Source organism: Sparus aurata, chromosome 13, assembly GCF_900880675.1.
Source record: "Sparus aurata chromosome 13, fSpaAur1.1, whole genome shotgun sequence".
Lineage (NCBI taxonomy): Eukaryota > Metazoa > Chordata > Actinopteri > Spariformes > Sparidae > Sparus > Sparus aurata.
In genome coordinates this window covers 35,234,702-35,261,254 of record NC_044199.1, presented here as the reverse complement: position 1 = coordinate 35,261,254, position 26,553 = coordinate 35,234,702, and the positions used below count along the sequence as shown (strand labels likewise).

Here is a 26,553-nt window from a genome sequence, read left to right as displayed (position 1 = left end):
ACGTCTCTGTGGTCATGTGTCTGTGGACATGTGTCTGTTGACATCTGTGGACATCTGTGGACGTCTCTGTGGACGTCTCTGTGGTCATGTGTCTGTGGACATCTGTGGATGTCTCTGTGGTCATTTGTCTGTGGACATGTGTCTGTTGACATCTGTGGACATCTGTGGACGTCTCTGTGGACGTCTCTGTGGACGTCTCTGTGGACGTTTCTGTGGACATGTCTCTGTGAACATGTCTCTGTGTACGTCTGTGGACATGTGTCTGTGGACGTCTCTGTGGATGTCTCTGTGGTCATGTCTCTGTGAACATGTCTCTGTGTACGTCTGTGGACATGTGTCTGTGGACATGTGTCTGTGGACGTCTCTGTGGACATGTCTCTGTGAACATGTCTCTGTGTACGTCTGTGGACATGGGTCTGTGGACGTCTCTGTGGATGTCTCTGTGGTCATGTCTCTGTGAACATGTCTCTGTGTATGTCTGTGGACATGTGTCTGTGGACATGTGTCTGTGGACGTCTCTGTGGAGGTCTCTGTGGACGTCTCTGTGGACGTCTCTGTGGACATGTCTCTGTGAACATGTCTCTGTGTACGTCTGTGGACATGTGTCTGTGGACGTCTCTGTGGATGTCTCTGTGGTCATGTCTCTGTGAACATGTCTCTGTGGACGTCTGTGGTCATGTGTCTGTGGACGTCTCTGTGGACGTCTCTGTGGTCATGTGTCTGTGGACATGTGTCTGTGGACGTCTCTGTGGACGTCTCTGTGGACATGTCTCTGTGAACATGTCTCTGTGAACATGTCTCTGTGGACGTCTGTGGTCATGTGTCTGTGGACGTCTCTGTGGATGTCTCTGTGGTCATGTGTCTGTGGACATGTGTCTGTGGTCATGTGTCTGTGGACATGTGTCTGTGGACATCTGTGGACGTCTCTGTGGACGTTTCTGTGGACGTCTCTGTGGTCATGTGTCTGTGGACATGTGTCTGTTGACATCTGTGGACATCTGTGGACGTCTCTGTGGACGTCTCTGTGGACATGTCTCTGTGAACATGTCTCTGTGTACGTCTGTGGTCATGTGTCTGTGGACGTCTCTGTGGACATGTCTCTGTGAACATGTCTCTGTGTACGTCTGTGGACATGTGTCTGTGGACGTCTCTGTGGATGTCTCTGTGAACATGTCTCTGTGGACGTCTGTGGTCATGTGTCTGTGGACGTCTCTGTGGACGTCTCTGTGGTCATGTGTCTGTGGACATGTGTCTGTGGACATCTCTGTGGACGTCTCTGTGGACATGTCTCTGTGAACATGTCTCTGTGGACGTCTGTGGTCATGTGTCTGTGGACGTCTCTGTGGACGTCTCTGTGGTCATGTGTCTGTGGACATGTGTCTGTGGACATGTGTCTGTGGTCATGTGTCTGTGGACATGTGTCTGTGGACATCTGTGGACGTCTCTGTGGACGTTCTCTGTGGTCATGTGTCTGTGGACATGTGTCTGTTGACATCTGTGGACATCTGTGGACGTCTCTGTGGACGTCTCTGTGGACGTCTTTGTGGACATGTCTCTGTGAACATGTCTCTGTGTACGTCTGTGGTCATGTGTCTGTGGACGTCTCTGTGGACGTCTCTGTGGTCATGTCTCTGTGAACATGTCTCTGTGTACGTCTGTGGACATGTGTCTGTGGACATGTGTCTGTGGACGTCTCTGTGGACGTCTCTGTGGACGTCTTTGTGGACATGTCTCTGTGAACATGTCTCTGTGTACGTCTGTGGACATGTGTCTGTGGACGTCTCTGTGGACGTCTGTGGTGATGTCTCTGTGTCTGTCCACAGTGGGTAAGGCGGTGGAGCTGAACAAGCAGCGCTCTCCGAAGCAGCTCCCTCAGCCGACCTTCGTCTGTGATCAGTCGGACTCTTCTTCATCGAGTTCTGGTCGGACTCGTGGAACTCAGCTGAGTGAAGGATCAGACAGCAGCAGCCAGGTTCCAGCTCCCACCACGTCCCCCACACACAGCTCGCCCAGTGGACAGACCTCGGACACCAGTGGACAGGACTCAGACTCCAGTAAGATGATGTGATATGAGTCTGACAGCAGGTCACTGACTGGAAACAGTCAACGTAATTTTATTTCCTCAAACTGTTTCATCTGAACAGTTTTTAGATGTCTGAAGAGAAAAAGAAACATCCAGAATGTCTTTAAAAAGACGGAACAAATCGAAAATGATCTGACTGTCTTTGCTCTTTCCTCTCCAGATGTCTCTCCGTTCTGTCTCCAGTCCAGACCAGCTGAGGGTCTACAGTCTGGAGACCACCAGGACCGGGTCTCCAGTCCCACCCAGTTTGACTTCAGTCCCTCTAACCTGGAGCAGCTGCAGGAGGAAGACCAGGAGACCTTCAGGTGTTTCTTTAATACAGACTCTCAACAAGAAATGTCACTTTTATAGAAGCAACAATAACAGACTGATAAATAAATGCAAAATATCAAGATAGTCAAATATTTCCTCCATCACTTCAGAGTTTCATGTGAACTGAATTTGTTTCATGATTCCTAATAATTCATATTAATTCTTAATATCATTAATGATAATAAGGAATAATAATACATGTCGTCCTTTAGAAGCAGCTGACAGGGATTTTCATCAATAAATAAATCTGTTGATTGTGTTTGAGTTTTGGTCTGCAACATCTCAGAAAAAGGTTCTGACCCAGAAGAATCTTCAGCCCGGTTGTATAAAGATATTCAGTTTACACAAAGAAATGAAGCTGTGAGTCCACAGAGATGTGTTGTCAGGACAGCTGTGTGTTGGTGACCCGGCTCTGCTGGAACAGAACTCATAATTCAGTCAGAGACAGCCGGACCAGCAGCACCTTTTATCTCTGTGATCTTTTAGTTAATTAGTTTGTCACCCTTTTCTCGAACTGAACTCTGACAGTGTCTCTCCCTCGACCTGTGTCCGTCCGTCCGTCAGCAGGATGGAGGTTCACGGTGCGGCGTCTCCGGCTGACATCCAGAGTGAAGACGACCAATCAGGAGAGGTGGAGCCTGAAGAAGATCCTCTGAACTGGCAGAGTCTGGTCAGCAGAGGAGTCCTGGACAGTTTAACACCTCAGGAGATCAAACGGCAGGAAGTCATCAACGGTGAGATCCCCGCTCAGTGACATCATCAACAGTCACATGCACACGGGACATCTCATTATATTTGTAATGATGTCTCCTCCCCAGAGCTGTTCTACACTGAGCGCGCTCACCTGAGGACGCTGAAGGTGTTGGACTGTGTTTTCTACCAGAGGCTGAACAGAGACGCCATCCTGCCTCCAGAGGACATCAAGAGCATCTTCATCAACCTGGAGGAGATCATCCAGCTGCACGGTAACACACACACACACACACACACACACACACACACATACAGACACACGCAGACACACACACACACACACATACAGACACACGCAGACACACACACACACACACATACAGACACACGCAGACACACACACACACACACACACACATACAGACACACGCAGACACACACACACACACATACAGACACGCAGACACACACACACACACACACACGCAGACACACACACACACACACACACACACACACACACACACACACACAGACACACACACACACTGTACCAGCACCGACTGTTTGTCTCCACAGTTTCAGTCACAGAGCAGATGACCTCCATCAGAAGGAGGAGTGAGACGTCTGTGATTGGACAGATTGCTGATGATCTGCTGGCCTGGGTGAGAAATGGCTAACATATAATTAACATCATGATTACAAGATAATTAACATATCATTAACATAATGAGTATAAGTCATTATCATATGGAGCCAGCAGGTGTCTGTGCAGCATTCATAGATATTCCTCTAACAACTGGAGAGTTCTGTCAGCCGTGCAGGACAGACAGGAAGTTGGCTTTAAATCGCTAACGGTGAAAACATTAGCTCAGTAAATGTAAATGTGTGTGTGTGTGTGTGTGTGTGTGTGTGTGTGTGTGTGTGTGTGTGTGTGTGTGTGTGTGTTTCAGTTCAGCGGTGATGAAGAGGAGAAGATAAAGCAGGCCGTCGGGACGTTCTGCAGTAACCAGCCGTCTGCGCTGGAGCTCATCAAGAGCCGAAAGAAGAAAGACCAGAAATTCTGTTTGTTTATGCAGGTCAGAACCAGAACAAGACAAGCAGTTTTGTTTGTTAATTCAGGTCAGAACCAGAACCAGACCCGGACCAGCAGACTTGAAGCTTCGGCTCTTATTTTGTAGTTTTGATGATTTACACCAAAAACAAAATGTTTATCTGGTCCGGATGGTTCTGACGTCGCTCCTCCTCACTTCTCCTGCTCTCTCCAGGAGGCTGAGAGTAACCGCCGGTGTCGCCGGCTTCAGCTCAAAGACATCATTCCTGTTGAGATGCAGAGATTCACCAAGTACCCTCTACTGCTGGACAACATCGCCAAGTACACAGGTATCACCTGCACAGGTGTGAATCTGACCCAGTTCATACATGAAGCAGCTGGTGGTCATGTTGGTTCATGTTCCCGCAGCAGATGGAGAGGAGAAGGAGAAGGTGAAGAGAGCCGGTGAGTGCTGCAAAAAGATCCTGAACCACGTCAACCAGGCTGTCAAAGAGGCCGAGAACAAACAGGTGAAGTCTAAAACAGGTAGAGTCGGAACAACATGTCCGTCCACACACAGAACATCTGAAGATATGTTTGTGCACAGAGGCTGGAGGAGTACCAAAGGAGGTTGGACATGTCGTCACTGAAGCAGAGTGAAAACCCTCTGATCCTCGAGCTCAAGGTGAGAAACTACTTTATATCCCTGATGCTCTGAATGCACACACTCGTCTGTCAGGGACGGAACGATGCAGATTCCGTTTTACCTTTAACTAACATCCATCATAGAGCTGACGGAGCACTAATCCGTGTGTTGATTCTCGTAGAATCTGGACCTGACCAAGAGGAAGATGGTGCAGGAGGGACCTCTGTCTTGGAAAGTCAACAAAGACAAGACCATTGGTACGAACACACACACACACACACACACACAGAGTCAGATTTCAGTGTTTAAAGCAGCAACCTCCATATCTACTGAATATAAACACAGACGGGTGTAGCTGACTGTATAAACACAGACGGGTGTAGCTGACTGTATAAACACAGACGGGTGTAGCTGACTGTATAAACACAGACGGGTGTAGCTGACTGTATAAACACAGACGGATGTAGCTGACTGTATATAAACACAGACGGGTGTAGCTGACTGTATAAACACAGACGGGTGTAGCTGACTGTATAAACACAGACGGGTGTAGCTGACTGTATAAACACAGACGGGTGTAGCTGACTGTATATAAACACAGACGGGTGTAGCTTACTGTATATAAACACATACGGGTGTAGCTGACTGTATATAAACACAGACGGGTGTAGCTGACTATATAAACACAGACGGGTTGTAGCTGACAAACATAAACACAGACAGGTGTAGCTGACTGTATAAACAGACGGGTGTAAGCTGACTGGTATATAACACAGACGGGTGTAGCTGACTGTATATAAACACAGACGGGTGTAGCTGACAACATAAACACAGACGGGTGTAGCTGACTGTATAAACAGACGGGTGTAGCTGACTGTATATAAACACAGACGGGTGTAGCTGACTGTATATAAACACAGACGGGTGTAGCTGACAACATAAACACAGACAGGTGTAGCTGACTGTATATAAACACAGACGGGTGTAGCTGACTGTATATAAACACAGACGGGTGTAGCTGACTGTATATAAACACAGACGGGTGTAGCTGACTGTATAAACACAGACGGGTGTAGCTGACGATATATAAACACAGACGGGTGTAGCTGACTGTATATAAACACAGACGGGAGTAGCTGACTGTATATAAAGACAGACGGGTGTAGCTGACTATATAAACACAGACGGGTGTAGCTGACTATATATAAACACAGAGAGGTGTAGCTGACTGTATATAAACACAGACGGGTGTAGCTGATTGTATAAACACAGACGGGTGTAGCTGACTATATAAACACAGACGGGTGTAGCTGACTGTATATAAACACAGACAGGTGTAGCTGACTATATAAACACAGACGGGTGTAGCTGACTGTATATAAACACAGACGGGTGTAGCTGACTATATAAACACAGACGGGTGTAGCTGACTATATAAACACAGACGGGTGTAGCTGACTGTATATAAACACAGACGGGTGTAGCTGACTATATAAACACAGACAGGTGTAGCTGACTATATAAACACAGACGGGTGTAGCTGACTGTATATAAACACAGACGGGTGTAGCTGACTATATAAACACAGACGGGTGTAGCTGACTGTATATAACACAGACGGGTGTAGCTGACTATATAAACACAGACAGGTGTAGCTGACTATATAAACACAGACGGGTGTAGCTGACTGTATATAAACACAGACGGGTGTAGCTGACTGTATATAAACACAGACGGGTGAAGATGACTGTATATAAACACAGACGGGTGTAGCTGACTGTATATAAACACAGACGGGTGTAGCTGACTGTATATAAACACAGACAGGTGTAGCTGACTGTATATAAACACAGACGGGTGTAGCTGACAACATAAACACAGACAGGTGTAGCTGACTGTATATAAACACAGACGGGTGTAGCTGACTGTATATAAACACAGACGGGTGTAGCTGACTGTATATAAATACAGACGGGTGTAGCTGACTGTATAAACACAGACGGGTGTAGCTGACGATATATAAACACAGACGGGTCTAGCTGACTGTATATAAACACAGACGGGTGTAGCTGACTGTATATAAACACAGACAGGTGTAGCTGACTGTATAAACAGACGGGTGTAGCTGACTGTATATAAACACAGACGGGTGTAGCTGACTGTATATAAACACAGACGGGTGTAGCTGACTATATAAACACAGACGGGTGTAGCTGACTGTATAAACAGACGGGTGTAGCTGACTGTATATAAACACAGACAGGTGTAGCTGACTATATATAAACACAGACAGGTGTAGCTGACTATATAAACACAGACGGGTGTAGCTGACTGTATATAAACACAGACGGGTGTAGCTGACTGTATATAAACACAGACGGGTTTAGCTGACTGTATATAAACACAGACGGGTGTAGCTGACTGTACATAAACACAGACAGGTGTAGCTGACTATATAAACACAGACGGGTGTAGCTGACTTGTATATAAACACAGACGGGTGTAGCTGACTGTATACAAACACAGACGGGTGAAGCTGACTGTATATAAACACAGACGGGTGTAGCTGACTGTATATAAACACAGACAGGTGTAGCTGACTGTATACAAACACAGACGGGTGTAGCTGACTGTATATAAACACAGACAGGTGTAGCTGACTGTATAAACACAGACGGGTGTAGCTGGCTGTATATAAACAGAGACAGGTGTAGCTGACTGTATAAACACAGACGGGTGTAGCTGACTGTATATAAACACAGACGGGTGAAGCTGACTGTATATAAACACAGACGGGTGTAGCTGACTGTATATAAACACAGACGGGTGAAGCTGACTGTATATAAACACAGACGGGTGTAGCTGACTATATATAAACACAGACAGGTGTAGCTGACTGTATAAACACAGACAGGTGTAGCTGACTATATAAACACAGACGGGTGTAGCTGACTATATATAAACACAGACGGGTGTAGCTGATTGTATAAACACAGACGGGTGTAGCTGACTGTATTACACAGACTTGTTAGCGGACTATTAGAAACCAAGACGGGTTGTAGCTTGACTGTATCTAAACACAGACGGGTGTAGCTGACTATATAAACACAGAACGGGTGTAGCTGAACTGGTATATAAACACAGACGGGTGTAGCTGACTGTATATAAACACAGGACAGTTGGAAGGCTGACTGTATAAACAGACGGGTGTAGCTGACTGTATATAAACACAGACGGGTGTAGCTGACCATATAAACATAGACGGGTGTAGCTGACTGTATATAAACACAGACGGGTGTAGCTGACTATATAAACACAGACGGGTGTAGCTGACTGTATATAAACACAGACAGGTGTAGCTGACTGTATAAACAGACGGGTGTAGCTGACTGTATATAAACACAGACGGGTGTAGCTGACTATATATAAACACAGACGGGTGTAGCTGACTGTATATAAACACAGACAGGTGAAGCTGACTATATAAACACAGACGGGTGTAGCTGACTGTATATAAACACAGACGGGTGTAGCTGACTGTATATAAACACAGACGGGTGTAGCTGACTGTATATGAACACAGACGGGTGTAGCTGACTGTATATAAACACAGACGGGTGTAGCTGACTGTATATGAACACAGACGGGTGTAGCTGACTGTATATAAACACAGACGGGTGTAGCTGACTGTATATAAACACAGACAGGTGAAGCTGACTATATAAACACAGACGGGTGTAGCTGACTATATTAACACAGACGGGTGTAGCTGACTGTATATAAACACAGACGGGTGTAGCTGACTGTATATAAACACAGACGGGTGTAGCTGACTGTATATAAACACAGACGGGTGTAGCTGACTGTATATAAACACAGACGGGTGTAGCTGACTATATAAACACAGACGGGTGTAGCTGACTGTATATAAACACAGACGGGTGTAGCTGACTGTATATGAACACAGACGGGTGTAGCTGACTGTATATAAACACAGACAGGTGTAGCTGACTATATAAACACAGACGGGTGTAGCTGACTGTATATGAACACAGACGGGTGTAGCTGACTGTATATAAACACAGACGGGTGTAGCTGACTGTATATAAACACAGACAGGTGAAGCTGACTATATAAACACAGACGGGTGTAGCTGACTATATTAACACAGACGGGTGTAGCTGACTGTATATAAACACAGACGGGTGTAGCTGACTGTATATAAACACAGACGGGTGTAGCTGACTGTATATAAACACAGACGGGTGTAGCTGACTATATAAACACAGACGGGTGTAGCTGACTGTATATAAACACAGACGGGTGTAGCTGACTGTATATGAACACAGACGGGTGTAGCTGACTGTATATAAACACAGACAGGTGTAGCTGACTATATAAACACAGACGGGTGTAGCTGACTGTATATAAACACAGACAGGTGTAGCTGACTGTATAAACACAGACGGGTGTAGCTGACTGTATAAACACAGACGGGTGTAGCTGACTGTATATAAACACAGACGGGTGTAGCTGACTGTATATAAACACAGACAGGTGTAGCTGACTATATAAACACAGATGGGTGTAGCCTACTATATAAACACAGACGGGTGTAGCCTACTATATAAACACAGACGGGTGTAGCTGACGGTGCGTGTCGTCTCAGAGCTCTACACCATCCTGCTGGAGGACATCTTGGTGTTACTGCAGAAACAAGACGAGCGTCTCGTCCTCAAGTTTCACGGGAAGAACATGGCGAGTGCCGCCGACAGCAAACACACCTTCAGCCCCGTCATCAAGTTGAACACGGTCCTGGTCCGTCCTGTGGCCACAGGTGAGGACGACTCACACACAGTTTGAGTTTATACGTAACCCATGAACACATTCATGCACCTGCTGAGTGAAGTTAACAACACTGTGATCCATTAACTGATCTTATACCATGGTCTGGGGGAATACTCGATTCTGATTGGCTGCAGGGTGTCCATTAACCCCTGATATATGGACACCTACTAAGTAGTTCCAGTCAAATTGACTGTTCACCGCTGTAAATTAATGCGCTAGCTGGCGTATCAAATCTTAATATTTTATTTCCAGCACTGAGTTCAGTCCGTCAGTCCTTCAGTGTCTTATCCTCTGAACACCACAGGGTGGCGACTGTAACACACAAGCTGCAGAAAGTTCACTTCCCCTCTAAACTTACTGCTACGCGAATACGCTTTTCAACTCTCTACTTCAGGCTGCGGCCACAGTAACGTTACACACGGCCGGTCATTTGTTCGTGAAAATCTTGCTATTGATTTGGGGACAATGACATGACTGGTTAGTTAGCTAATCGTGTTAGCTAGCATACTTATATTTACTGTTTGTCAACCGTATGCAATGTTATTGACTTTGAATCTTGCTAGCATAGCGTTAGCTTGCTGGCTTATCGCTGAGCGGACTAGAGTATCTCCCGTTGCCAAGTCGTATCTATGATCCGCCCTATTTACTGGAGGAGTGAACAACGCTTCCGTTGCATAAGAATCTTACGGGAGATTAATGAGTGTTCCAGGTATTAGTCAAACCCTCAGGCGTTACCAGGGAAACTAAGTTATGGCTTGTGAAAAACTTTATATTTTGATTGTAAAACGCATGAAAATGTAAATTAATAGTCCGAATTTCTTTTCTTTGGCAAGTGACCATGGTATAAGCGGGATAAAGCCCTTCGAGGTGTCCATAAACAGGAGTTAATGGACTTCGCGGAGGCAACCGTCCTCCGCTGCGCGTCAGACGGTTCTTAGGCCTCCGCGTCGTCCATTAACTTCTGTTTATGGACACCTCGTCGGGCATTATCCCTTACATAGAACAGCGCAAGACATCCTGACGTTAGAACTTTACTGTGTTTACGACCAGAGACCTGCAGAGAGAACAGGATGGTGAGCGTGACATTTACAATGCTAACATGCTAGCTAACATGTTAGCATTGCTATTGTGAGCAAGTTAGCATGTTGATATAATAGCATTTAGCTCAAAGCGTTTCCTGTACCAGCCTCACAGAGATGCTGACGTGGCTCCTGGTCCGCTGCCTTCTCACTTCTCAGGGAACTAAAAAGTTCTTTAAACCTGTCGTGATGTTTGAAACAGTGACAGCATCTTCACACAACGATGTCGTCGGTCAATCTGTTGTGTGTTTTTAAAAACTTTTAAGATGATAATATTTTAACCAATCAGAAGAATAAGAAGCAGAATCTGAAGATCCTGGACTTCTGGAAAGACCTTTAGACCGTGCTCCTCTGCAGGTCCTTGTCCCTGAGGACACTTCCTGCTGCAGAGATCACAGCGTTACTGTTTGTGTTCATTGCTTCCTGTGTGTACAGTGTGTATGAAGTTGTGTGTGTGTATATGTGATGTCACGTTACAGACAACAAGTCGTTCTTCGTGCTGTCCATGTCAGAAAACGGGGCTCAGATCTACGAGCTGATGGCTCAGACGGTCTCCGACCAGAGGACGTAAGTGACGCACAGTAAACTGACCTCAGCTCAGAGGTCAGCTTCTGACACACCGTCAGCTGTTACACTGCAACAAGACAGAAACCAGGATGTAGGGATGAGAAGCTGTAGTCCAGGACAACAGGAGAGACAAGGCCAGGACTGACAAGACCAGGAGAGACAAGACCAGGTCAGACAAGACCAGGAGAGACAAGACCAGGTCAGACAAGACTAGGTCAGACAAGACCAGGAGAGACAAGACCAGGTCAGACAAGACCAGGAGAGACAAGACCAGGAGAGACAAGACCAGGTCAGACAAGACCAGGAGAGACAAGACCAGGAGAGACAAGACCAGGACTGACAAGACCAGGTCAGACAAGACTAGGTCAGACAAGACCAGGTCAGACAAGACCAGGAGAGACAAGACCAGGAGAGACAAGACCAGGTCAGACAAGACCAGGAGAGACAAGACCAGGAGAGACAAGACCAGGTCAGACAAGACCAGGAGAGACAAGACCAGGACTGACAAGACCAGGTCAGACAAGACCAGGTCAGACAAGACCAGGAGAGACAAGACCAGGTCAGACAAGACCAGGTCAGACAAGACCAGGTCAGACAAGACTAGGTCAGACAAGACCAGGAGAGACAAGACCAGGTCAGACAAGACCAGGAGAGACAAGACCAGGACTGACAAGACCAGGTCAGACAAGACTAGGTCAGGCAAGACCAGGAGAGACAAGACCAGGTCAGACAAGACCAGGTCAGACAAGACCAGGAGAGACAAGACCAGGAGAGACAAGACCAGGTCAGACAAGACTTGGTCAGACAAGACCAGGAGAGACAAGACCAGGAGAGACAAGACCAGGTCAGATAAGACCAGGAGAGACAAGACCAGGACTGACAAGACCAGAAGAGACAAGACCAGGAGAGACAAGACCAGGTCAGACAAGACCAGGAGAGACAAGACCAGAACTGACAAGACCAGGTCAGACAAGACTAGGTCAGACAAGACCAGGAGAGACAAGACCAGGACTGACAAGACCAGGACTGACAAGACCAGGAGAGACAAGACCAGGACTGACAAGACCAGGTCAGACAAGACTAGGTCAGACAAGACCAGGAGAGACAAGACTAGGTCAGACAAGACCAGGAGAGACAAGACCAGGACTGACAAGACCAGGACTGACAAGACCAGGAGAGACAAGACCAGGACTGACAAGACCAGGAGAGACAAGACCAGGAGAGACAAGACCAGGTCAGACAAGACTAGGTCAGACAAGACCAGGAGAGACAAGACCAGGACTGACAAGACCAGGACTGACAAGACCAGGAGAGACAAGACCAGGACTGACAAGACCAGGAGAGACAAGACCAGGAGAGACAAGACCAGGACTGACAAGACCAGGTCAGACAAGACCAGGACTGACAAGACCAGGACTGACAAGACCAGGAGAGACAAGACCAGGAGAGACAAGACCAGGACTGACAAGACCAGGAGAGACAAGACCAGGTCAGACAAGACCAGGAGAGACAAGACCAGGACTGACAAGACCAGGTCAGACAAGACCAGGACTGACAAGACCAGGAGAGACAAGACCAGGACTGACAAGACCAGGAGAGACAAGACCAGGACTGACAAGACCAGGTCAGACAAGACCAGGAGAGACAAGACCAGGACTGACAAGACCAGGACTGACAAGACCAGGTCAGACAAGACCAGGTCAGACAAGACCAGGTCAGACAAGACCAGGAGAGACAAGACCAGGTCAGACAAGACCAGGAGAGACAAGACCAGGACTGACAAGACCAGGAGAGACAAGACCAGGTCAGACAAGACCAGGAGAGACAAGACCAGGACTGACAAGACCAGGTCAGACAAGACCAGGACTGACAAGACCAGGAGAGACAAGACCAGGACTGACAAGACCAGGAGAGACAAGACCAGGTCAGACAAGACCAGGAGAGACAAGGCCAGGAGAGACAAGACCAGGAGAGACAAGACCAGGGGTCTCATTTATAAAACTGTGTGTAGGATTGATGTCAAAAGGTGGCGTACACACGAAACACAGAAAGTGCTTACGCACAAAAATATCCTGATTTATAAAACAGTGCGGAGTGTAGCCGAAGTGAAAAAAAAGTGGTCAGACATAAAAGTGGAAGCAAAAAAGCACCTGGCGTCACACAGGCAGAGTGTCTGTGCCACGGGCGGGGGAACGGGTCAACCGGAGGGGGGACACTGAACCCGGCCCAATTCATTCTTACTCTGTGCTCTTATAGCAACATGAGTGCAGTTGGTGGCACCGATTACATTTGGGAAACCGGACATTGCTGCAAATTGCGCAAGTACCCGAGTGTTGTGAGCACTTGAAGCGGGACTGGCTGGCGTGGTTTCTGCGGGTGCTCCTCTCTAACGCTGGGCCCAATACTGCACATAGATCCAAGAGGACAGCCATGGGAGTCGGAAACGGCTCATCAGCCACTCGTCACTGTTGGCCAGTGGATCTTGCTGGTCTCTGAAGTTCTGCTCCCTCCGTATCCTTCCGTTTGCCACATCCTCCAACAGTGCCAAAGCAGCCGTTGTGCGCCATAACGCATTGTGAATACATGCCTTTATATACCATCTATTAGGTAATATCTGCTACACGGGTGAGAATTACCCTGATTGACTAACAGTCCTTCAGACTAACATCATAAGATAATTATAGTCTTTATTTGTATGGCAACAAAACACAGTTACAAAGTGTTTTATGCGTTATGCATCGAAAACGGAGATGAAACGAAATGGTCGATATCAGTGGTCCCCAACCTTTTTTGCAGCATGGACCGGTTTCATGTGGGGGTGGGGCACGTGTGATTACGCGTAAATCTCCAGCAGTTGTCAACTCGCCGTCCCAGCAGCTGCAGTTCAGCCACTTTATCAGCCAACTTGAAGACAGTTGTCCATCTCCCTCTTCTTCCGTCCCATCATAATTCCTTTTTTCTTTGCAAAGTAGCTCTCCGAAGACGTTACACTCATTTTAGCTAGCTTGAGGGCTTATTTTTTAGGGTAAACCGTGAATGAAACGGGTACGTGTCAAGCGCGCAACAGGAACAGGAGGATGTTGTTAAAAGAGAATCCGTTTTTTCAAAATAAAACAACTTTCCAAGTATGATCGTCAATATAACGGAAATACCGGTACCGGTCTGCGGCCTGGTGGTTGGGGACCCCTGGTTTATATGATATAGGATATTAATAAATTAAACATAAGGGTTAATTTGCCCTTCTGTTGTCTTACTATTGTTCTAAATCATATGTTTCCTGTGTGCACTCCAGGGAGTATGTTTGTTTATTCATTGTAGAAATAGTCTTTTTTTTTTTTTATCTATTTCTTGCAAATAAACTGTTCATGAGAGGTAATACTACTATTTATTTTACATGATCAGTATCAGTTTCACAGTTTCTCCCGTTTCTTTCTTCTGCCATCAGTGGCGCAGTTTCTCCTTACCCCAGTTATGAGCGTACGCATGGGTCAGAGTTGGCGTGGAGGACCGCATATTTTCCCGACAAGTTCTTTTTTTTATAAATCCCATGGTGTGCATAGAGAGTTGCGTACGCCTTCTTTTATGCGTACGCAATGTTTCTAAATGAGGCCCCTGAACAGGCAAGACCTGGAGAGACAAGACCAGGACTGACATGAGGACAAGAACAGACCAACCTATAAAGAGACAGTACTTAAATACACAGGTGCTGAATACTGATGGGACAAAGACAGCAGTGGACAGTAAACATGACTCATGAGGACACAATAATCAATAATGACTAAAAACGCAGACGTGTTTGTGCTTGTTGTTTCCTGCTGTCGTCCACCAGGTGGCAGCGTCTCATCACTCAGTGTGCCGACGCCATGAAGGCCAAACCTCAGCACACACACACACACACAGCTGCAACGCCGTCCGAGTGAGTGTAACCGCACACGCACGCACACACGCACGTACACACACACACACACACCCTGTTTCTAACGAGTGTGTGTTTCAGCGCTGAGAGAGACGCCATCGACATCATCAAACACAGCTTACCAAAGACGAGCAAAGATCCCAGCGAGACGGCAGGAGGCGTCACTCCGTCAGGTACAGTCATCGACTTTATTCATCAGTCAGTCAAGACAACAGACTGATCATCGTTAAAGTCATTGATCAAGAAAAACATTAATCACAACATTCACAGCTGCACCTGTTTTGATCGTCCTGATTGAATATCTGTGATTCTCACTGATGGTCCAACACAAACAGACAGATGTAATATTATTATACAGATTTATCATATTAATCATAAGCAGTGTCACTGAGTCCAAGTTTAACATCGACTCAACAAACTTTATATCTTCATAAATGCGAAGGTGAGAAACGTCACAGCCTCAATAGTTTTACATGAAGTCTTTACATTTTATATTTCAATTAAAATCTTCAAATATGATTTTAAATGTTTTTTCCACACTTTTAATCTCGATGCGTCGCAGATAAAGACGTCACCTCCTCTCCAGACAGTCACACTGCGCCCAGTCTCAACCCGTTTGATGGCCTGAAATCAGAAGACGAGGGGGACGAAAGTGAAGCAGACAGACAGGCGGACGAAGGTGTAGCAGACAGACAGGCGGACGAAGGTGTAGCAGACAGACAGGCGGACGAAAGTGTAGCAGACAGACAGGCGGAAGAAGGTGTAGCAGACAGACAGGCGGACGAAGGTGTAGCAGACAGACAGGAGGACGAAGGTGTAGCAGACAGACAGGAGGACGAAGGTGTAGCAGACAGACAGGAGGAGGAGGATGATGAAGAGGTGGATGAAGCAGAGCTGGAGGCGTTTCTGGACGGGCAGCTGGCAGAGACTCTGTCCCAGCAGGACGTGTTCATAGACAGTCTGTCCTCTAAAGGCGAAGAGGCTCTCAGGACATGTAAGTCTTAGATTAAAGGCTCAGTCCACCACATCACACCAACACACCATCTCACCTGCCTCGTCTACAACACATCTGTCTGTGTGCTAGTGTCCATGCTGAAGCAGGCTCTGTTCAGCCACCTGATGAGTAGAGAGACAGAGGAGGACAGGGAGGACAACAGGCAGAGCGGCTCCCCTGAGCGTCGGCCGTCCAGGAGCCCTGAGCGGCCCTCAGCTGCGTCTGACGAGAGCCCGGTCAGGGACGACCTTCAGCTTCAGATGGGACACAGTGAGCTGTCAGAGACACCCCAACGCAATGGTGAGGAAACCCTCTGTTTGTTACACTGAAGGAGTAAAGGAATGTCTGTCTGTAAAGGCTGCAGCCAGTTAGCTTAGCTTAGCTTAGCTTAGCTTAGCATGACACTGGAGCCACCTGTACGTTTTTACAGTTTTTATTCAGATTACACAAACGAGGCACAACGAGATCCTAAATGATCTCTAGAGGTGCTGCTTGCTGGACAGAACCAGGCTAACTCTTTCCTCCTGTTTCAAGTCTTTGTGCTAAGCTAAGCTAACAGACAGATTTGAGATTGTGGCATGAACCTAAACTGCATTTAATAAAATGTTGAACTGTCCCCTTAAGTGTCTTCTTCATCTCCATCAGGAGGTTTCGTGGTTCTGGATTTGGGCGGAGGCTCTGAGGAGAGCAGCACTGATGACGATGGAGGAACAGGAAGTGACATCGACATGAGGAAGCTGCTGTCCTCTTCCTCACAGTCGGGGGGCAGCAGAGGGCCCAACCTCAGCAGGCAGCTGATGACTCACCTGCGCCTCCTGCAGGCCGACCTGACGTACCTGAAGGTAGAAATGTTACAGACAAAGACAAAGAAGGAGACACACTGCCTCCTCTGCTCAGCATGATGAGCATGTTTCTGCACAAAGCCACACAAAACAGCACAGAATGGTTTGTTTTATGGTGGCTGAGCAGTGGTGAATGCTGGGAAATGCTGGACTCTGGGGTTTTAGCGTTTAGCATCACATGAACATAAACATCGACATGCTGCTGTCAGAGCGTTATTATAGTACTCTAACTACAGAACAACTACAGTACAAATACAGGTCAACTAGTGTATAACTACAGTATAACTACAGAAAAACTAAAGTCAAACTACAGCATAACTACAGTTACACTATAGTGTAACTACAGTACAAATACAGTAAAACTACTAGAAAATGTGTTCAGATTAAGACGAGCAGTAAAAACACGTAGATGCTGTTAGAATCACTCAGATTAGTGACATTACAGAAGATTTAAATCATTCTGTTCTGTCCACGTTCGCCTCCTGAGCCTGGAACTCTTGTTCGCTGGCATTTAGCATTTCTCTCAGCTGTCTAGGAGCGGTCGACCTGACAGCTATAAAGGGAAGCATCCTGTTTGAACAGGTAGTTACTGTGAAGAACGGCGTGCTCACATGCTGACGATGGGTTTATTTCTCTTAGGATCCATCCCAGCTTGTTACTGTCCACAACATTTATCTCACAGCAAACTACAAACTGATTCAGCACCACTGAACCAGAACATTTGACCGAGTTTTCTACTTGGTCCACTTTTCTTTCTGGACTGGTTGTAGAAGGTCCCTGAAGGAGGACGCAGCGTCTCAGGACATCAATATCACAAATTAAACTGTCAGAAGGAATTCAAAATTAACAAAGAACATCAGCCAATAAGAGAAAACATCATTTAAGATAACACAGACCAAACTTAGTAACACAACAGTAAGACACCAGGATGATCCATCATGTTGGTGTGAAGTGTGATTCTAAAGATCTTCAGTCTGTGACTGATATTATATTGTCTTGTTTTGTATTATATTGTAATGTTTTGTATTATATTGTAATGTTTTGTATTATATTGTAATGTTTTGTATTATATTGTAATGTTTTGTATTATATTGTATTGTTTTGTATTATATTATATTGTATTGTTTAGATGCAAGGCATCCATCAGGGATGCTTCTGTTTAAAGAGCATTTGATGACATCATGAACAGTGATAACAGTTATAAGTTTCTTTAAATGATTTTTAATTTTGTGTTTCACTAGAAATATCTGAGCAGCTGAATCAGGCCTTGTGACGGGCCAGATGTGGTCCAGCCTAGTTTACAGCAATGATCAGAACTTTAGTGGTGGCTTGGTTTGACCACAGGCAGTGTTAGGGTGGTGTTGCTGTGTGTGAGGACCACAGTCACATGATGTCCTCGTGTGTTTCAGGAGGTGGAGATGAAGTACAACGAGCTACGACTGACACATAGCGACCCTCCCACCGACTCAGACGACACCGGTGAGTTCACCTCCTCTCAGATTCATTGTCACCTTCATGTTTACTTCCACAGTGAAGATTGAACCTTGTGGTGTCTTTCAGACGGGATCCAGTGATGAAGGTCATCCTGCTGTCTGTGCGTCAGAGCCACCGACACTAAACTCTGACGTCGTCCAGTGACAGGACCTTCATGTCTGAGTTAGTTTGATGTCAGCAGACGATGTTTTCATCATCAGCTGGACTGTCCCACTATAAAGACTGCTCAGAGAGGCGCTGTGGGCCGTTCACTCACTTTTTGTTGTAATATTATTAATATGATGTGAAACACTGGAGACATGGCGAGGAGACACTGTGAGGTCACACAGCAGAAACACATGAAGACATGAAGACAGTGAACAGGACATCATGTGAGCATCTGCAGCTGGATCGTCTCCCTCAGGACTCGCTGCTGTTGGCTTCATATTAAAGTCTGCGGTTCTGGTTCAGCTCAGCCCACTCAAACACACGTCATCATTCTCTAGCAGCAGCTGGTAGATCTCCTCTCAGCACACAGATCATGTGTCATCATCGCTCACAGAAAAATCCATTCATACAGTCCAAAAATATTTTATGTTCTTTATTTGTCTTTAGCCTAGCTTAGCATAAAACTGGAGCTGAGCAGAGACGGCTAACCTGACCACTGTAACAGCTGACAGCACCTTTAAAGTCCACTGACACGGTTGTTTGTTTGATCAGAATACAAACAGAACTGTAAAATGACACGCGTCTTCACATTTATGTTTCTGTACATTAACGTTAATTAATGTTAATTGTGGGCTTCAGATGCCTTTTATAACCTGCTTTTTAAAAGGCTAGCTCTTTCCCTTTACTTCCAGTCTTTATGCTAAGCTAAGCTAACTGTGTCCTGATACAGTTCAAAACGCAATGCATGTTTAACTTCAAGCTCCTGAATAAATCAATTTAAAATAGGCATTAGAAGTTTTAGACAGTCTGAACATCATGACAACAGATTTACAATGAAAAATAGTCCTTTTATAAAGTTCATTCACACTTTGACTTTGTTTGTTTCTGTTTGAATGGAACAGCACAAAACTGAAATGCTGTTCAGCAGCTGACTTTTAAAATGTCCTATAGCACTTGAATGTAACATAATATACAAACAACAGATCTGACTGTATGAACTTCAACAGATTTCAGACAAATTAAGACATCTTATATTTGTGAGCAGAGCCCAGAACCTCCTTCACATGGTTTTAAAATCGACATTTTCCAAATGGAGTTTGGCAGTAGGCAGTAAGAAACAGACAGACAGACAGACAGACAGACAGACAGACAGACAGACAGACTGGTGAGCAGTGATGAAAGTCTTCAGTCTGAATCTGAATCTCTTCTTTGTGTTCGGTCGCAAACAAACTGCTGCTGGAAGAACGATTCTTTTTCTACGACACAACACATGAACAGAGTGAAATGATTCTCTTCAGTCTTCACCTCGTTCACTTCTTTAAACACTAGAAGCAGTTCCTGGTTTCCACTCCAGGTACAAACACCTGCCTCTGACGACCGTGTTCACGCACCGTGACAGAATATATGTACACAAAGGATGTTGTGGGCTGTTTTTAATGTAAAGAATTATAATGTACATTCTGAGTGTATATCAAAGCTTCTGTTTCATGTTTTAACACAAACTAGTCAAAGATGCACCAACACTAATATTAATCGTTTAATCAAAGTTTGATGATGTTGTTATTAACCTGTTAACATGATAAACTGAAGGAAACACTGAAACAGTCGTTCTGTGATGTCATCTTCAAGCTGCTGCGTCTGCAGCTCACACTCTTCTATGAGCACACTTAAAGCAACACGTCGTAGAAATTGGCATTTTGTATGAGTTGGGGCTCCCCACAGTTTCACAGTGGTAAATGTGACGCTGTGACGACCGGTCTCACTGAAAACAAGAGACAGACACTTTCACACTTTCAACCTCAAACTAAAACCACAGCTTAAAGAGAAACATTAGCATGAAAGTACCAACACAACAATGTGATGTGAGCACAAAGAGTAGCTGAATGTTAGAGTGACATCAATCCATCACGTGTTAGTAACATATCCATAATATATTAGTAATATAATATTAACATCAGTAGGTTTAGTTCAGCCTGAATCATCAGATCTGATTCAACTCGCTTCAGACCAACAGATTCTGATTCTGACCAGCAGAGGGCAGCAGCTGCACCTCCTCCTCCACCTTCTCCTCCACCTCGTCCATGTCAGATATAAGTGAACACAGGTCTGCTGGTCTGAGGTCAGATGATGTTGACAGCTACGAGGACAGTTTGTTGTTCCTGATGTGGGTGAGACATGAAGACAAGATGGCAGCAGCGTCAGTCACACACTCATTAAGACTGATCATTCAACTGACTCATCGTCATGTCTCAACACTCTTTCAGGACAAAAGACCAACAAGCAGCTCCAGCTGAACGTCCTGGTTGTAGAAGTCGTCAGAGACCAGATGAGTTATCAGAGCGCTCGAGGTGGAGACGCACTGTGACACCGTGAGGCGTCCTGTCAGCCGTGAGGCCATCGCAGACGTTCATATAATCACCATGAGAACATGGAGGAGGTGAGACGGCTGCCGAGCCACAGACCACTGTTCAAGACTGTGTTTCAACATCTGGGACATGAAACCACTGGACATCATTAACGAGACGTGAGGACATGTCCAGCTGTGTTTGTGGAGACAGAAGCAGCTGTTTCCCTGACGCTGTGTCTGAACCCGACCACAGCATCAGAAACTGAACAGAACTGAACGAGTCTGTGGATCAACAACATTCATTCGGCTGATCTGGTTGTTCGTTAACGTCCATCAGCAGATTCTGTGTCAAACTGTTTTCTATTTGGACATCCAGAAGAAGACATCTGACAGGCAGAGACTCTGACCACACGTCTGCTGCGGTATGTGAGTTTACGTGATGATCGATCGCTCAGGCGGGCTCCACGCATCAGTCCGTCTTGTGTGGACGTCCTGTGTCTTTCAGTCTGTGGTTCTCGCTCCACCGTCGGTACTTAGCTCGACTCTTCTTGTAACCAAAACGAGCGATGTCCACCATGAACACCCAGGCGATGGCGTACATCACCACGCCGCCCAGCTTCATGATCAGCGTGGTTCTGGGAGACGTGAGCTCACAGTAAAACATGGCAGAGCCCACTCCCACACGTACAGTAGCGAACAGGAAGATGAACGTCAGGTCGACGGCGTCTCCCAGCAGCCCGTCGTAAAGACCCAGCTGACGCAGGAACCAGCGAGTCTGCAGCAGGGGGTTGGTCAGCTCGCTGCCGAAGATCACGCCGCACGTCTCGCAGCCCGATACGCCCATCAGCAAAGCTAGCAGGATGCCTGCAATGCTCGCGGCGTGGTGGGCTAACATGATGGGGCCCTCGGCTTGGTGCCGCACACACCAACACATGTCGAAGAAGAAGTAACCAAGACACACGCAGAGAGACAATGTCTGCAACTCTGTGTTCTCTGAGCCTGCAGGAGACAGAGGTCAGAGGTCAGGAGACAGAGGTCAGGAGACAGAGGTCAGAGGTCAGGAGACAGAGGTCAGGAGACAGAGGTCAGAGGTCAGGAGACAGAGGTCAGGAGACAGAGGTCAGAGGTCAGGAGACAGAGGTCAGAGGTCAGAGGTCAGGAGACAGAGGTCAGAGGTCAGGAGACAGAGGTCAGGAGACAGAGGTCAGAGGTCAGGAGACAGAGGTCAGAGGTCAGGAGACAGAGGTCAGGAGACAGAGGTCAGAGGTCCGGAGACAGAGGTCAGGAGACAGAGGTCAGAGGTCAGGAGACAGAGGTCAGAGGTCAGGAGACAGAGGTCAGGAGACAGAGGTCAGAGGTCAGGAGACAGAGGTCAGAGGTCAGGAGACAGAGGTCAGGAGACAGAGGACAGAGGTCAGGAGACAGAGGTCAGGAGACAGAGGTCAGAGGTCAGGAGACAGAGGTCAGGAGACAGAGGTCAGAGGTCAGGAGACAGAGGTCAGGAGACAGAGGACAGAGGTCAGGAGACAGAGGTCAGGAGACAGAGGTCAGAGGTCAGAGGTCAGGAGACAGAGGTCAGAGGTCAGAGGTCAGGAGACAGAGGTCAGGAGACAGAGGACAGAGGTCAGGAGACAGAGGTCAGGAGACAGAGGTCAGAGGTCAGGAGACAGAGGTCAGAGGTCAGGAGACAGAGGTCAGGAGACAGAGGTCAGAGGTCAGAGGTCAGGAGACAGAGGTCAGGAGACAGAGGACAGAGGTCAGGAGACAGAGGTCAGGAGACAGAGGTCAGAGGTCAGGAGACAGAGGTCAGAGGTCAGGAGACAGAGGTCAGGAGACAGAGGTCAGGAGACAGAGGTCAGAGGTCAGGAGACAGAGGTCAGGAGACAGAGGTCAGAGGTCAGGAGACAGAGGTCAGAGGTCAGAGGTCAGGAGACAGAGGTCAGAGGTCAGAGGTCAGGAGACAGAGGTCAGGAGACAGAGGACAGAGGTCAGGAGACAGAGGTCAGGAGACAGAGGTCAGAGGTCAGGAGACAGAGGTCAGGAGACAGAGGTCAGAGGTCAGGAGACAGAGGTCAGAGGTCAGGAGACAGAGGTCAGGAGACAGAGGTCAGAGGTAAGGAGACAGAGGTCAGGAGACAGAGGTCAGAGGTCAGGAGACAGAGGTCAGAGGTCAGGAGACAGAGGTCAGGAGACAGAGGTCAGGAGACAGAGGTCAGAGGTCAGGAGACAGAGGTCAGGAGACAGAGGTCAGAGGTCAGGAGACAGAGGTCAGAGGTCAGAGGTCAGGAGACAGAGGTCAGAGGTCAGGAGACAGAGGTCAGGAGACAGAGGTCAGAGGTCAGGAGACAGAGGTCAGGAGACAGAGGTCAGAGGTCAGGAGAGTTCTTTGTGTGTTTGTGTGTCTGACCTGCGTGTGTGAGCGGCCACGGTCCGTCAATAAAGACGACGTACGCCGTGAGCAGCACGATGATGACGCCGTGAGACAAAGTGACGAGCCGACAGTTCCACTCAGGTGACCTCTGACTGAACGTCCAACAGAACAACAGGTAGAGACAGAACCAGCCAATCAGGCTGCAGAACACCTCTAGGACCGCCATGACTCTCTGTGAAACATATGATTACAGAACAGAGTCAGTCAGACACACAGCTTTAATGCAAATGTTATAAACAAACTGGGTCGGTTCTGTTCTGCTCACAGACAGAAACTTTATCTTCCCCGTTACTGTTGAGTCGTCACTCAAACACATTTTACCATCACAGTGTAAAAGACACACGATAGATACTTTGATTTAATGACCTGCAGCAGACTGTCATGTTTGTGAAGCAGTGTTTTATATGTAATATCTAATATATAACATATAATATATAACATTTAATATTTAGTACATAATATATAGCATATAACATAAACATATAATATATAATATTACTAATCACTGTCTCACTTTAAATAGTAGTAGTAATGTGCTGGACCTCAGAGGAGAGATGCTCAGGAGAGCAGACGGGGAAGCTGCAGGACGACACCTCCTCCTGTCTCTCACCTCCTCTCCTCCTCTCCTCCTCTCCTCCTGTCTCTCACCTCCTCTCCTGCTGTCTCCTGCCTCCTCTCGTCCTCTCATCCTGTCTCTCACCTCCTCTCCTGCTGTCTCCTGCCTCCTCTCGTCCTCTCGTCCTGTCTCTCACCTCCTCTCCTGCTGTCTCCTGCCTCCTCTCGTCCTCTCGTCCTGTCTCTCACCTCCTCTCCTGCTGTCTCCTGCCTCCTCTCCTCCTCTCATCCTGTCTCTCACCTCCTCTCCTGCTGTCTCCTGCCTCCTCTCGTCCTCTCCTCCTGTCTCTCACCTCCTCTCCTGCTGTCTCCTGCCTCCTCTCCTCCTCTCATCCTGTCTCTCACCTCCTCTCCTGCTGTCTCCTGCCTCCTCTCCTCCTCTCGTCCTGTCTCTCACCTCCTCTCCTGCTGTCTCCTGCCTCCTCTCGTCCTCTCGTCCTGTCTCTCACCTCCTCTCCTGCTGTCTCCTGCCTCCTCTCCTCCTCTCCTCCTGTCTCTCACCTCCTCTCCTGCTGTCTCCTGCCTCCTCTCGTCCTCTCCTCCTGTCTCTCACCTCCTCTCCTGCTGTCTCCTGCCTCCTCTCCTCCTCTCATCCTGTCTCTCACCTCCTCTCCTGCTGTCTCCTGCCTCCTCTCGTCCTCTCGTCCTGTCTCTCACCTCCTCTCCTGCTGTCTCCTGCCTCCTCTCCTCCTCTCATCCTGTCTCTCACCTCCTCTCCTGCTGTCTCTCACCTCCTCTCCTCCTCTCCTCCTGTCTCTCACCTCCTCTCCTGCTGTCTCCTGCCTCCTCACCTCCTCTCGTCCTCTCCTCCTGTCTCTCACCTCCTCTCCTGCTGTCTCCTGCCTCCTCACCTCCTCTCGTCCTCTCGTCCTGTCTCTCACCTCCTCTCCTGCTGTCTCCTGCCTCCTCTCCTCCTCTCATCCTGTCTCTCACCTCCTCTCCTGCTGTCTTCTGCCTCCTCTCGTCCTCTCGTCCTGTCTCTCACCTCCTCTCCTGCTGTCTCCTCTCGTCCTCTCGTCCTCTCGTCCTGTCTCTCAGCTGTGGTCAGATTCAGTTTGTATGAAGCGGCTCCTCTGGTCGATCTGAGCCTCGGCCTCCGTCTCTGGCGTCGGCGCTCGGTCCATGAAGACGTTTTAATCTGAACATATTTTAAAGTGACACATGTTGAGAGTGTGAAGACAACAGACGTCCATGTTGAGGTCCTGCAGACAGTTAGTGGATTTGTGTCCCTTCCCCCTGGACTCAGACCTGATCCTCTTAAAGGATTACAGCCTTCTCTCTGCACAGATACACCTGCTGCTGTCAGGCTGCACAGACTCTACTGATCACATCCAGACTGATCGTAGACTGAGGCCTGAGCCAGGCAGCTCTGTGGAGTTCTCCAGCAGCTCCACCTTCAGAGAGTGCCAGTGCTTTGGAAAACATCCTGCCTCGTTCCAGTGCCCGTGAACGGATGACTACAGGCCGATAGCACTGACCTCTCACATCATAAAGGTCCTGGAGAGACTAGTTCTAGCACACCACAGACCCCCAGTGAGCCCATCACAGGACCCCTTCAGTTTACATATCAGCTCCATGTCGGGGGGGATGATGGAATCCTCTACCTGCTGCAGGAAGCCTGCTCCTCCCTGGATAGACCCAACACCTCGGCCCACATCAAGTTCTTTGACTTCTCCAGCGCCTTCAGCACCATCCAGTCCAGACTGCTGAAAGCCAAACTGGAGAACATGCAGGTGGATTCTCCCCTCGTCACACAGGTCGATGACTACCTGATGGGCAGGTGGCAGTACGTGAGATTACAGAACTGTGTGTCTGACTGTCTGATCAGCAACATCGGCGCCTCTCAGGGAACTGTGCTGTCTTCTCTTCACCACCTACACTGCAGACTTTAAGTACTGAGCACTGAGTCGGGTCATCTGCAGAAATTCTCTGATGACATGGCCATTGTGGGGCGTGTAGAGGGCGGGAGGGAGGTTGAGTTCAGAGACCTGTTTGGCAATTTTGTAAAGTGGTGTGGGAAAAAGCACCTGCAGCTGAATGTGGCGAAGACGAAAGAGATGGTGGTGGACTTAGGAGGAACAAGCCCCGCCCTCTCCAGTCTGCATTGGTGGGACAGACGCTGTGGATTCATTCAAATACCTGGGTGTGGTGCTGGACAATAAACTGGAGTGGACTACAAACATGGAGATAGTCTACAAGAAGGGCCTGAGCTGGCTTCACTTCCTGAGGAGGCTCAGGTCCTTCACTGTCTGCAGCCAGATGCTCCAGATGTTCTATCAGAGAGAGAAAAATCACCTACACAAACTAAAATGATCCTATGATCAAGTTCCTCCTCAGACTGAAAGTGATCAATCAGATAAATATTGTAGCAGTGGAGCTGTCCACACAGACCAGTTGAGACGAGGACTGATCCTGGATCAGTGTCTCACCCTGCAGACACATGATGTCTCTATATAATCCATATGTGACTGCAGCTGAATCTATACAGTGAACATGCAGCTGAGCG

The 26,553-nt window shown here is 47.5% G+C and overlaps 2 protein-coding genes across 7 annotated transcripts in view; one reads left to right on the top strand and one right to left on the bottom strand.

Annotated features, from left to right (window-relative positions):
* Positions 1-20,256, top strand: part of arhgef12b (Rho guanine nucleotide exchange factor (GEF) 12b) — a 45,252-nt gene extending 24,996 nt beyond the window's left edge. For 2 of the 5 annotated variants that reach the window (XM_030437044.1, XM_030437040.1), the window contains exons 20-38: positions 1,824-2,054; positions 2,244-2,388; positions 2,924-3,129; positions 3,214-3,360; positions 3,668-3,753; positions 4,042-4,167; positions 4,357-4,471; positions 4,551-4,651; positions 4,729-4,806; positions 4,949-5,024; positions 9,437-9,604; positions 11,174-11,261; positions 15,091-15,177; positions 15,259-15,350; positions 15,740-16,171; positions 16,262-16,471; positions 16,817-17,013; positions 18,423-18,492; positions 18,574-20,256. In XM_030437044.1, coding sequence (XP_030292904.1) covers positions 1,824-2,054; positions 2,244-2,388; positions 2,924-3,129; positions 3,214-3,360; positions 3,668-3,753; positions 4,042-4,167; positions 4,357-4,471; positions 4,551-4,651; positions 4,729-4,806; positions 4,949-5,024; positions 9,437-9,604; positions 11,174-11,261; positions 15,091-15,177; positions 15,259-15,350; positions 15,740-16,171; positions 16,262-16,471; positions 16,817-17,013; positions 18,423-18,492; positions 18,574-18,587 — 2,669 coding nt within the window. In that variant the 3' untranslated portion in view covers positions 18,588-20,256. The remainder of the gene's footprint in view (positions 1-1,823; positions 2,055-2,243; positions 2,389-2,923; positions 3,130-3,213; positions 3,361-3,667; positions 3,754-4,041; positions 4,168-4,356; positions 4,472-4,550; positions 4,652-4,728; positions 4,807-4,948; positions 5,025-9,436; positions 9,605-11,173; positions 11,262-15,090; positions 15,178-15,258; positions 15,351-15,739; positions 16,172-16,261; positions 16,472-16,816; positions 17,014-18,422; positions 18,493-18,573) is intronic. The other 3 variants (XM_030437043.1, XM_030437042.1, XM_030437041.1) reach the window with 3 other exon arrangements.
* On the bottom strand, positions 19,921-25,971 carry tlcd5b (TLC domain containing 5b). Of its 2 annotated transcripts, XM_030437055.1 has the most exons (3): positions 25,033-25,971; positions 23,409-23,604; positions 19,921-22,000 (listed from the first exon to the last, which is right to left on the bottom strand). In XM_030437055.1, the coding sequence occupies exons 2-3, from the start codon at positions 23,596-23,598 to the stop codon at positions 21,471-21,473; spliced, it is 720 nt and encodes a 239-aa protein (XP_030292915.1). In that variant the 5' UTR covers positions 23,599-23,604; positions 25,033-25,971; the 3' UTR covers positions 19,921-21,470. The 2 variants fall into 2 exon arrangements, with proteins under 2 accessions (XP_030292915.1, XP_030292916.1); XM_030437056.1 differs by lacking the exon at positions 25,033-25,971 and having other exon boundaries at positions 23,409-23,830.
* Positions 25,972-26,553: the final 582 nt, after the last annotated feature.

Coding starts and splice junctions, on each gene's coding strand:
- tlcd5b (XM_030437055.1), bottom strand. CDS start 23,598: ATGGCGGTCCTAGAGGTGTTCTGCAGCCTGATTGGCTGGTTCTGTCTC. Junction 22,001..23,408: donor GTGGCCGCTCACACACGCAG/GTCAGACACACA, acceptor TGTCTCCTGCAG/GCTCAGAGAACACAGAGTTG.